Raw genomic sequence first — 11094 nt, 5'->3', positions numbered from 1 at the left:
ATACTTTTGTAAATATGTTCACTAACGGCCATAATGATTGCCGAGCTTATTTATATTTCTGTGGTACCGGGAAAGACTGTGTTATTTCATGCTTTATTAATTTTCAAGGAAATAAAAATGTTTCTCACAGTAAATAAACCCATTTCTGAGCGTCTCAAAGCGAAGTTTTAAAGAAATGTCCCGTTTAAGTGATTGTACTCGGAACAGAACGAACACTGTTTGAATATGATATTTCAGATCAGATCATTTATTCTGATTTAAGCAATAACTGTAGTATTTTGAAGGAAACGTGTAAACGAGCTGTGAACGGAAATGACGCGTTTGTAGGAATATTCTCCGGTAACCGGTGTCTTACAGCCGGATGTTCTTCGGTTCAGGATGATTATCAGAAGTAATTAACGAGTATTTAACGCTGACGCCGCCGTCGTTTCTCTCTCGGGATGCGCCGTTTAACGTTCACTTGATTCCGCTTCGTTCTGAATAAACGGAACGGATTCTCACACAAATACCGTGACTGACCGTCAGACAACCTCCGAGAACTACACCGACCGCGCACAAAAACTACAACTCCCAGAATGCAAATAACAACAAATATGGCGGAGTAGCTTACTGTCGAAGATGTGGATTCGGCGCGTTTGTGTGTCCGCTGTTCGCGGTTTAACGGGACCGGGTCTCAGACGCGGCGCTGGAGGTCAGCAGCTCTATATAACATCACGACTAAACGGCGAAATACCCGTTAATAACGGACAGCTTCGCCGCAGCACGTGCTGGCTATGATAGTAATAACAGAATGAAATGTGATATCACCGACGAGCAGAAGATAATAAACAATCACAAATACTACTACTTTCGGTTTCTCCCGGTTAACTCAGAGCTGATAAGTAAATCTGTTTAAATAATAAAGTGTGTGGTTTGTCTGAGAGGCTGCAGATGTTCAGGCTAACAGCTAAAACACGGTTTAAAGGAGAATACATGGCTAATCTTCATCAGTGATCGTTCAGCATTGTTATATATCACAGTATTGCCCAGTAAATCTGCTCAGAGTAAAGAATGAAGGCATTATAGAGATCACAGAACTTACTGTAAGCTGTGGATGCTGTGCAAATAAATAATGAACCAAGCCGAAGATTCATTATTATTAGAGATAATGATAAACGATCAAATAAATGAATGAATGAAACTTAATCAAGTGTCCTGGGATCAAAGAGCTGCCACAGATAATATTAACATATATGATTTATTTTTATTTGTAGTGTGAGGGCGAACAGTGTAATGCAAATCACTGTATATTAAATCTACAGAGATCAATTATTAAGCATATCTTATCTGAGTTACTTTGTAGACATGATAAGAGTTAACTTATGCATCTATTAATGTCTGCAGGAAATACCTACTTCTGCTTTCTAAGGCTGAAAAAAGCATGTTTTCACACCGGCTGTGTATAGGGATATGGCAAATGATGTAAAGTGAGCCTTAACCACTCCAACGCGATCTTAAGTAGAATAATAGAAATATTAAATAATATCAAAGTCTATATTCACTCTATTATCCAGTCTCTGCTGTAGCTCCCGTTACCTAAACTCCCAGAATGCCCTTGTGCTGTGACGACACATTCCCAGACTCTACTGCTGCCACAAGAGATCTTCTAGTTTAATAATGATGACCAATTTAATTTTATTAAATTGCATATTTAATATGCACCCTGCAGCACAAAAGCAGTCATGAGTAACACAGGTATATCTGTAGCAATAGACAACAATACATTGTATGGATCAAAATTATACATTTCTCTTTTATGACAAAAATCATTAGGATATTAAGATCATGTTCCATGAAGATATTTAGTAAATTTCCTACCGTAAATATATTAAAACTTCATTTTTGATTAGTAATAGGCATTGCTAAGAACTTCATTTGAACAACTTTAAAGGAGATTTTCTCAATATTTAGATTTTTTTGCTCCCTCAGATTCCAGATTTTCTAATAGTTGTATCTCAGACAAATATTGTCCGATCATAACAAACCATACATCAATGGAGAGATTATTTATTCAGCTTTATTCAGATGATGTATATCTCAATGTCAGTAAATGAACACTGATGATGACTGGTGTTGTGCTGCAGAGTAATATTTAATGAGCGGCTCCAGGGTTGCCAGGTTTTCGCAACAAAACTCACAATTGCTATTTAAAACGAGCTCAATCGCTGTTCGAGGGGGGTCCCTGAGTAAACTCGAGCTCCGAGGGGTAAAATATTCATTTTTTGGCGTTGTTTCTCGCATTTCAGGTGCTAAATATAATAATGTTGGGGTCGCTTCAACCCGCGGCAACAGTACAGTAGTCCAGCTCCGCGGATTTGGCAACACTGCGCGGCACCAGCACTTTCCCGCCGCAGCGTCGTTCAAATAAAGCGCGCTGCTTCAGCATTCTGGCGCGCTTTCTTCATTCATTCAGTGTCTGCAGCCGCGCTCGTCAGTAACATGCCCTGCTCTGAAGTTACAGAAGCGGTTTCTCCGCAGAAGAGATGCAAGAGCGATGCGGTGAACGGACACGAAGAACTAAAGGTGCTCAAATTCGCCAAGCTGACAGAAAACGCCACGACACCGAGCCGAGGATCGAACCGAGCCGCGGGATTCGACCTGTACAGGTGAGACTCGACCCGGAGCCGCTGTTCCTCTGTGTGCTGCACCTTTACATTCATGCAGAATCCCCGTTTGCACTGTTTCCCCCTCTTAATTCTATTTGCATCTTATTTGTGTTTTTAACGTTTTAACCTGCACAAAACACAACTGCGCTGCACTGCTTATATTTAGATCCATGCACATTTCTCTATTGCATAAATGTTGCCTCTTAATTCCGGGTTTTTATGCTCTTTGTTCTGCAGAAAACGCTACTAGTTCTAGCATTTAGTGCTGCTGTAGTGCGTGATTAGATGGTGTTCTGCGCATGCGCGCTGCACTGCTTGTGTTTAGACTCGTGCTTCCTCTTATTTCCGCGTTTTATGCTCTTAAGACTTCTGCAGAGGAGTCTTAAATTCCAGGATTCACGCTGCATTAGTGCACTTGATAAACCGTGAATATGCTCTTGTCCAGCAGAAAACTCTTAATTCTAGTATTTACTGCTGCTGTAGTGCATTTGTTGCACTGTGATTAGATGCTGCACTGCTCATGTTCATTTCTCTTTTGCATCGTTTCCTCTTAATTCTGTATTCACTGCTGCTTCAGTGCCTTTGACGAGGTTGATTGATCGGTCACACAGATCCTCATGTATATGTGTGTGTTTCAGTGCATATGACTACAGCATCGCGCCGATGGCCAAAGCTCTGGTCAAGACAGACATCCAGATTGCGGTTCCACACGGACACTACGGCCGAGTCGGTGAGTGAGAACTGTGCCATCAGCCCAGAATCTGTGTTTCTCCTCATTAATGCTCTTGTGTTGCAGCTCCTCGCTCGGGTCTCGCCGTGAAGCACTTCATCGATGTTGGCGGTACGTCGCTCGTCAATCACACTCACCAATGACATGCCCATGTGATGTTTTGCTGTGATCTCACATGTGTCATGTCTCTACAGCTGGCGTGGTCGATGAGGACTACAGGGGGAATCTGGGAGTCGTGCTCTTCAACTTCAACAAAGAGCCGTTTGAAGGTGTGACTGCAGATCTGAATTCATGCTTCTGCGAATTAAGGCCTAAAAGCTCTCAAATCAGAGCAGAAAGTCTTGCATTCATAAAGTCGTGGCATTAAATCTTGCATGCACTGTAAAACAAAAACATGATTTTTTTTATTTTTTGCCTAATTTTTTCAGTACAAATATTTAAACATCCATAACGAGATTTACTTGAGATGCAAACTCACACAAAAACGGGACTCTGTTTGCAGTGAAGAAAGGCGACCGCATCGCTCAGCTCATCTGCGAGAGAATCTGTTACCCGGAGCTGCAGGAGTTACAGGTAAACGCTGCTGTCGTTAACTCCTTCGGTAGTCGCATCTGCTGTATTTACATCATGTTTTCTGGTTTCAGACGCTGGATGAGACGGAGAGAGGAGCAGGAGGCTTCGGCTCCACCGGCACCAACTGAACCTGTTACTGTGTTAAATGTAATACAATTTATACTTTTAAAAGTTAAATTAATGTTTTTTTTATTATTGGCTCCCAGTGAAATAAATAGTTCTCTTGTAAAAAAAAAAACATGCACATGTTGATTTATTATTATTTTTTTTCCTTTGATCTCTTAAGATTAAATTATAATACACGTATGTTCATTCTGTTCATAAAAACACCAACAGACATGAACTATGCAAACTCCTCACCTTTCAGGGGCAACTCACTTTTCTGAGATTTGCTTCGATCCAATGAGATCCATATATATTATTTACCCTTTACTTCAAAATCTGTCTAAAGGGGGTAATATTTGAGGCCTGAGACGTGAGAATGGTGAAGAGAGAGAGGGGTCAAACATTTAGTATTTTAGGTCAGCATCAGCCAATGCACTTCATCTTTATAACATTGGATTTTGACCAAATATATTCCATCTTGATCTTTGTAAAAAAAAAAGTGTGAAAAATTACAGTTTTGGACATATAAGGTAATAAAACATTTAACAAAAACCTTAAAGTAACTATAAATGAGCTTGTAATACAAATATATCTTTAAAATAAATCCTGCAGAACATGCCCCCGATCCGTGCAATATTCTCACCTTTCCTCTTCACCTGTTTGCATCTGAGCTTTGGACAAAACAAGCTCAAATATTAAAGTTTCTTTTGTGGCACGTTTCATCTCTACATCATTTGCTTACCTCAACATTTTTTTTTTTTTTGTCGAGGTCAAGTACACAAAACAAAGCGCTTTATAAATAAAGGTGACTTGATAAGATAATTTGTAAAAAAAAAAATAATTTTAGATAATTTTCTTTACCATTACTAAAAACGTGCTATGGTGGAATCAGATGGTAATACTACAGTACTGTGCTGATTAACTATAGAAATTACACCTGTCAAATACATTAACCTTACTGTATCATATGATCACAAATTTCTATTTTGATCAAGTAAACATCTGAATAACTGCAGTCATATCTCCAGATGAACACTTACTGGACTGAAGCAGCTCAGCTTTACTTGATTCACCATCAATCATGTTCTAGAAAAATCTGTATCTTTTGAGGAATGTTTATTTCTTCATCTCTCAATCATCATTGGATTGCATCATGTTTGGATCATTTCAATCTCATTTTACTAAGACACATTATTGGAGATGTAGAGTGACCACTGATATCGCCTATTTTTGCTCAGTCTGAGCTTCTGATTAAAATTGAGCTGTTTTTGTTTCCTATACTCACTTGATCAGACAATATGTGACCCTGGACCACAAAACCAGTCAAGGGTCAATTTTTTTGAAATTGAGATTTATACATCTGAATAATCTTTCCATCGCTGTATGGTTTGTTATGATCGGACAATATCTGTCTGAGATCCAACTATTTGAAAATCTGGAATCTGAGGGAGCAAAAAAATCTAAATATTGAGAAAATCTCCTTTAAAGTTGTTCAAATGAAGCTCTTAGCAATGCATATTACTAATCAAAAATGAAGTTTTGATATATTTACGGTAGGAAATTTACTAAATATCTTCATGGTACATGATCTTAATATCCTAATGATTTTTGTCATAAAAGAGAAATGTATAATTGTGACCCATACAATGTATTGTTGGCTATTGCTACAAATATACCTGTGTTACTCATGACTGCTTTTGTGCTGCAGGGACAGACATGAGCCGTAGAAGCCTGATAAATCATGTGATACTCATAAAAACACAAATTTCTTGTAATATCAATTGTTCCATTTTTTAAAAGAGGAATTATTTTTGATTATTTGATATGTCAGGCTTTACACTAGGGTTGAAGAATACCACAGTATTACCAATAAATGTAACGCAGCAGTATGCTTATCCCGATTCAGATATAAACTCTGGAGCGTATTGTTATTTTCAAAGAGGAACCGAGCGAGAACGAGAGATTCTAAGAGGCCGCTCTGAAAGAAGGCCAGCGCTCGAGTCGCCCGTACAACCAAAAATATGTTTTTATTGTGAATGTACATCTAACCCCCTCACGAGTGTGAAGACAGAACAGAACGTGGTCGTACAGACGGCAGAGGCGGCGTTCTTCTCGCCGGAGGCCACAGGTGTGTGTGGAGGTGTGTGTGGCCGTCAGACCTCAGTGCATATGGATCGAGTCACAGAAACACAGTTTACAAGTAGTTGGTCATTATAAGAAGCACCATTACAAACCCCTCCGTTCCAGGGGTCCTCTAGTTTACAAATGCGTTCGCGAGTAAAAAAGTGACACGGTTACAGTATAGACACACTTAAATTACATGGACAGGGTTTCTGCGGGTCTTACAAAGGTCTGCATTTGTCTTACACGATCTGAGGACTTAAAAAGGTCTGGAATCAGAGCAGAAAGTCTTCAATTCATAAATGCTGAATGCACTGCAAAAACAATTCTCTCTTCCTCAGTATTTCTGTCTTGTTTTCCAGTACAAATACCTAAACATGTTTAAATCAAGATTCAACACTTACTGGAGTTTATGCTTCAAACAAGAACCAAAAATGTTCAACAGCTGTTTCCATCCACATATTTTTATAAAACACGATGTCAAGATAAAATCTTAAAATGTGCATTAAAAACATATGCGCTTGATTGAGGAGGATACTTTTTATCCAAAAAAAAAAAAAAGACATGCACATAAACTACAACGGAAACACGTTTACCGAATAAATTCCTTAATGTGCAACAAAAAAAGTCATGTGACTTTGCCTCAACAGATCATGTGATTGGATAACTGGACTCTGACCTCATCGCACACCGTCTCAAATGTTATTCTGAACCAAAGTCTGTCATCAAAATGATTTTGTATCATCACCTCCATAACTCATACAATCAGGCATCTGAAAGCAAGATCTCATTGCATTTCGTCCACGCATTTTGAGAGGCAAGTCATTTATTATTTAGGGAAAAAAAACACGTGTCCCCCGTTGCAGCAACTTTCCTTTTTATTACTGATATTTTGCCCCCGTTTCTCAGGAAGTGACTATTTTATTTTCTTGAAAACATGGGACAAAAATGGTGCTTTATTCATTTAGTCATTTGGCATTATTCGCAGATGTTTTATGCAATATTCTACATTCCTGCATAAGTTAAATTTGAAACTTTGGATGGAAAAAGAGCTAATGAGGAACAAAAATTACTATAAATTTTTCTGTGCCCATCAAAAGATACATGTTCGTTTTTCACTGCATTTTTGAAACTGCGGAAAAGACTACAAACGCTGTTATTCATGCCAGACCAGTAATTGGCGATGTCACAAAGAAACAAAGTTTCATGTTTTTGTTGTTTGCACAGAGGTTTTCTTCCACTAAGTTTGTTTCCAGGTCCCCAAAATGCTGCTCATGTATAAATGAATGGACAAAACGCATAAGATTTCTGTTTTTAGTTGAAAATGATGCCGTGTAAACACCCCCTTAATCATAAACTTACTTAATTTTGATCAATTTCCCAGAAAACAAAACTTATTTTGTCACTTTCAGTATCGGGGAAAGTTATTTTTAAAAGTAATGCATTACAATACTGCATTACTCCATAAAAAAATTTACTAATTGCATAACTTTTTATGCAACATTTTTTTCTGTAAAGTAATGCATTGTTACTTTGGGTTACTTTTTGTCACCTGAGCTGGGCTTGCTTATTTTTAATATAAAAAACCCAAAAGTTATATTTTTAAAGCCCCTTCCACACCAAAAGTGAATTGAATCAGTAATTGTAATTTGTAATGTAATTTACATCAGTGTTCTCTTCAACACTGATCATTCTGCTTCTCCAGTCAATGTATTGTGATTTCAGAATCTTTGGACAGTTGCACTGGAAAACAAGACAAAATCCTGACGAAGAACAGCAGCTTTTTGCAGTGTGATCAGAAGATACAGTAACAGTTATTCCCATATTTTAGTGTTTCTGAGCACAGATATTCAAAACATAAGCTCTTTTTGTTCTGTGTAATGAATGAATAAGTGACGGAGATCTGTTAGGAGTTGTATTTTCAAACTGCTTTCAAGTTGCTGATGCATTTGCATTCAGAGACCATATTACTGTGTTGTGTTCCATAAGGACCCTGAACCACAAAAGCAGTCATGAGTAGCACAGGTATATCTGTAGCAATAGCCAACAATACATTGTATGGATCAAAATTATACATTTTTCCTTTATGCCAAAAATCATTAGGATATTAAGATCATGTTCCATGAAGATATTTAGTAAATTTTCTACCATAAATATATCAAAACTTCATTTTTGATTAGTAATATGCATTGCTAAGGACTTCATTTGAACAACTTTAAAGGAGATTTTCTCAATATTTAGATTTTTTTGCACCCTCAGATTCCAGATTTTCAAATAGTTGTATCTCAGACAAATATTGTCCGATATATCCATATTATACATCAATGGAAGCTTATTTATTCAGCTTCCAGATGATTGACCCTTATGACTGGTTTTGTGGTCCATGGTCACATTTGATTTATTCCTTGCATTTTCTCGACTTGCTCTGGACTGGCTTTTGTAAGAGCCGCAGAAACCCCGTTAGAATAGTTACAGAGAACAGAAAGGCTAGCGTCGGGCAGCCAGGACGGCATGGGTCGGTTATTACAGTGCAGAAATCTATGCGCTCACGTGACTAGCACCGGTAAGATATGATAGACTGAGCCAGAGCGAGAAACTTCCATCCGTTCCTCCGCGGCGGCGGTGGGAATGTGTAATATGTAGGGTTGGGAATCAAAAATCAATTCCAATTCCAGAATCGGATACTTGCTGTAAAATTTTCATTTCAATTCCATCTATCAATTCCTGTGTGCGCATCTTTTATTTTTAGGTGGTGAAAAGGGGCTGTTAAATATGTATTTGTCTTTGAATCATTCATTCAAGAGATTCGTTCAAAAACACTGATTCATTCAGTAATGAAACGAGTAAATCTTGAGCGAGTCATTGAATCATTCCATGCATAAATTCCATAAGCTTTTGTTTAGTTGTCTAATATTTTGACTTGTACAAAGAAGAGAGAGAGAATTACCCCAGTCTTGGTTTCCTTACACTGGTTGCATGTAAAAGTTAGAACTGAATTTAAGGTTTTGTTGATTCTTTTTAAAGCATTGCATGGCGTTGCCCCAAAAATATATTGCTGACCTTTTGATTCCTTATCAAAATACAAGAAACATAGATCTTCGAGTCAGATGCTTCTTCATGTTCCTAAAACGAGACTAAAATCAAAGGGTGATAGGGCTTTCTCAGTGGCTCCTTCTCGATTATGAAACCCTCTTCCAATGCATATTAAACCTTCCCCATCTCTGGATGCTTTTAGATTGAAATCGTACCTTTATAGTAGAGCTTTTAGAATTGATTCGAGTGATCAGGTTTTAATTTTGTTAGTGTGACTATGTAACGATGCTGGAAAGCCCTTTGGTCAACGGCAGTTGTTTTAAATGTGCTATAGAAATAATATTTGTATTGTATTGTGAGAGAACTACAACCTCCATTTAAAAAAATAAAAAATCTCAATTTATCCAGAGCCATGCAGCTCTTTTCTGCAGCTTGAGTCCAGTTTTTATGCAGCTGGCTGATTTTTGTTTATGGTATTCAGCAGCAATTAAATGTTTTGCAAGGATATAAAGTATATTCACAGAATAAATAAGTGTGATATCTAAATGTTTGACTTTCTTTTGTTTAACCACATTGGAATGGAAACTGGGAATCGATAAGCAGAATCCGAATTGGAATTGATAGGATTCAAACGATGCCCAACCCTAGTAATGTGTTATGCGAGCATATGATGCGGTGCGTGCTGCTCTTTGGGCGAGGCTGCTGCAGTCTGTCCGAGTGTCCGTCAGTGCAGGACGATCTGGACGCTCATGTGCAGGGCGTCTCCTCGCTGCCCGCTGAGGTAGTCTGTGTCGGGCCGCTCTGGGCTGCCGTTCTGCGGCACGCTGCGGATTTGTAAATAATAAGCTCCCGGCTGGAGAGCTTTCTTCTTGGATATGTGCAGGTAGCTGAGGCCGTCCTTCTGGGTCATGCGGAACAGGCCGTCGTCGTTGCCGTAGTCGATAGCGTAGCGCACGTGGTTAGCGAGCGTGGACAGCGCCGGCACGAAGTCAATGATGTGGTCTTTGGTCTTCAGTGTGCTGATGTTCAGACTCAGCTGCAGCGTGTCGTCCACATCTACACTGGCCAGACTGACCCAGTCCAGATCGTTCTGCACACACGCACACACACACGCACACACACGCACACACGCACGCACGCACACACACACACGCACGCACGCACGCACGCACGCACGCACGCACGCACGCACGCACGCACACAAACACACAAACACACACACACACACCGTCAGAAAGAGAAGTAAACTGTAAACTGATATTTCCTGCTGACACACTACAGCAAAAGATAGAAATAACTGGCTCAAAACCATTTTTTAGCTGCTGAAAATACTAGTGATCTAATCATTTTGGCCACTACTGTGTATATATATATATATATATATATATATATATATATATATATATATAACATTTGTTTTACTAAATTAACAAATTTCTGACAAATTTTATCAATTTACTAATTTTGATTTCAGTTATAGCATGAATATTTTACAATTATATTAATTGGTATTTTTAATAATATACTAATATATATATATATATATATAGAAAATTTTATAATATTTACATTTAGTCATTTAGCAGACACTTTTATCCAAAGAGACTTACAATCAGACCAACGAGAGAGCAACAATATACAAGCGGTGTGAGCAGTCTCAGGTAGTCTAGCCCAGTGCACATAGCAAGGTGTTTTCTTTTCTTGTTTAAATAAATAAATTAGACAGAATGCATAGAATGGGTAAGTGCTAGTATTAATTGGTCAGGTGATGTCGAAAAAGATGCGTCTTTAGAAGGTGTTTGAAAATGACTACAGATTCAGCTGCTCGGATTGAGAAAGGCAGGTCGTTACACCAGCGGGGAATTTATAAATAAATTAAATTGAATA

General features: G+C 38.4%; 2 protein-coding genes across 5 annotated transcripts in view; one reads left to right on the top strand and one right to left on the bottom strand.

The window, feature by feature from the left end:
* The first annotated feature begins 570 nt into the window (after nucleotides 1-570).
* On the top strand, nucleotides 571-4175 carry LOC306843298 (deoxyuridine 5'-triphosphate nucleotidohydrolase-like). Of its 4 annotated transcripts, none has more exons than XM_079374688.1 (7): nucleotides 571-691; nucleotides 2495-2645; nucleotides 3284-3375; nucleotides 3442-3486; nucleotides 3570-3644; nucleotides 3878-3948; nucleotides 4020-4175. In XM_079374688.1, the coding sequence occupies exons 1-7, from the start codon at nucleotides 619-621 to the stop codon at nucleotides 4074-4076; spliced, it is 564 nt and encodes a 187-aa protein (XP_079230814.1). In that variant the 5' UTR covers nucleotides 571-618; the 3' UTR covers nucleotides 4077-4175. The 4 variants fall into 4 exon arrangements, 3 of the variants coding, with proteins under 3 accessions (XP_079230814.1, XP_079230815.1, XP_079230816.1); XR_013781832.1 differs by having other exon boundaries at nucleotides 572-691; nucleotides 3804-3948; nucleotides 4020-4174; XM_079374689.1 differs by having other exon boundaries at nucleotides 573-691; nucleotides 2501-2645.
* A 1886-nt stretch (nucleotides 4176-6061) lies between these two features.
* LOC306843283 (fibrillin-1-like) overlaps nucleotides 6062-11094 on the bottom strand; it is an 83389-nt gene continuing 78356 nt past the window's right edge. Inside the window, exon 66 of the mRNA XM_079374665.1 lies at nucleotides 6062-10297. Within this exon, the coding sequence (XP_079230791.1) occupies nucleotides 9932-10297 (366 nt within the window). The 3' untranslated portion in view covers nucleotides 6062-9931. The remainder of the gene's footprint in view (nucleotides 10298-11094) is intronic.

The sequence above is a fragment of the Barbus barbus genome (assembly GCF_936440315.1).
Source record: "Barbus barbus genome assembly, chromosome: 23".
Lineage (NCBI taxonomy): Eukaryota > Metazoa > Chordata > Actinopteri > Cypriniformes > Cyprinidae > Barbus > Barbus barbus.
This window is presented reverse-complemented; position numbering and strand designations above follow the sequence as displayed.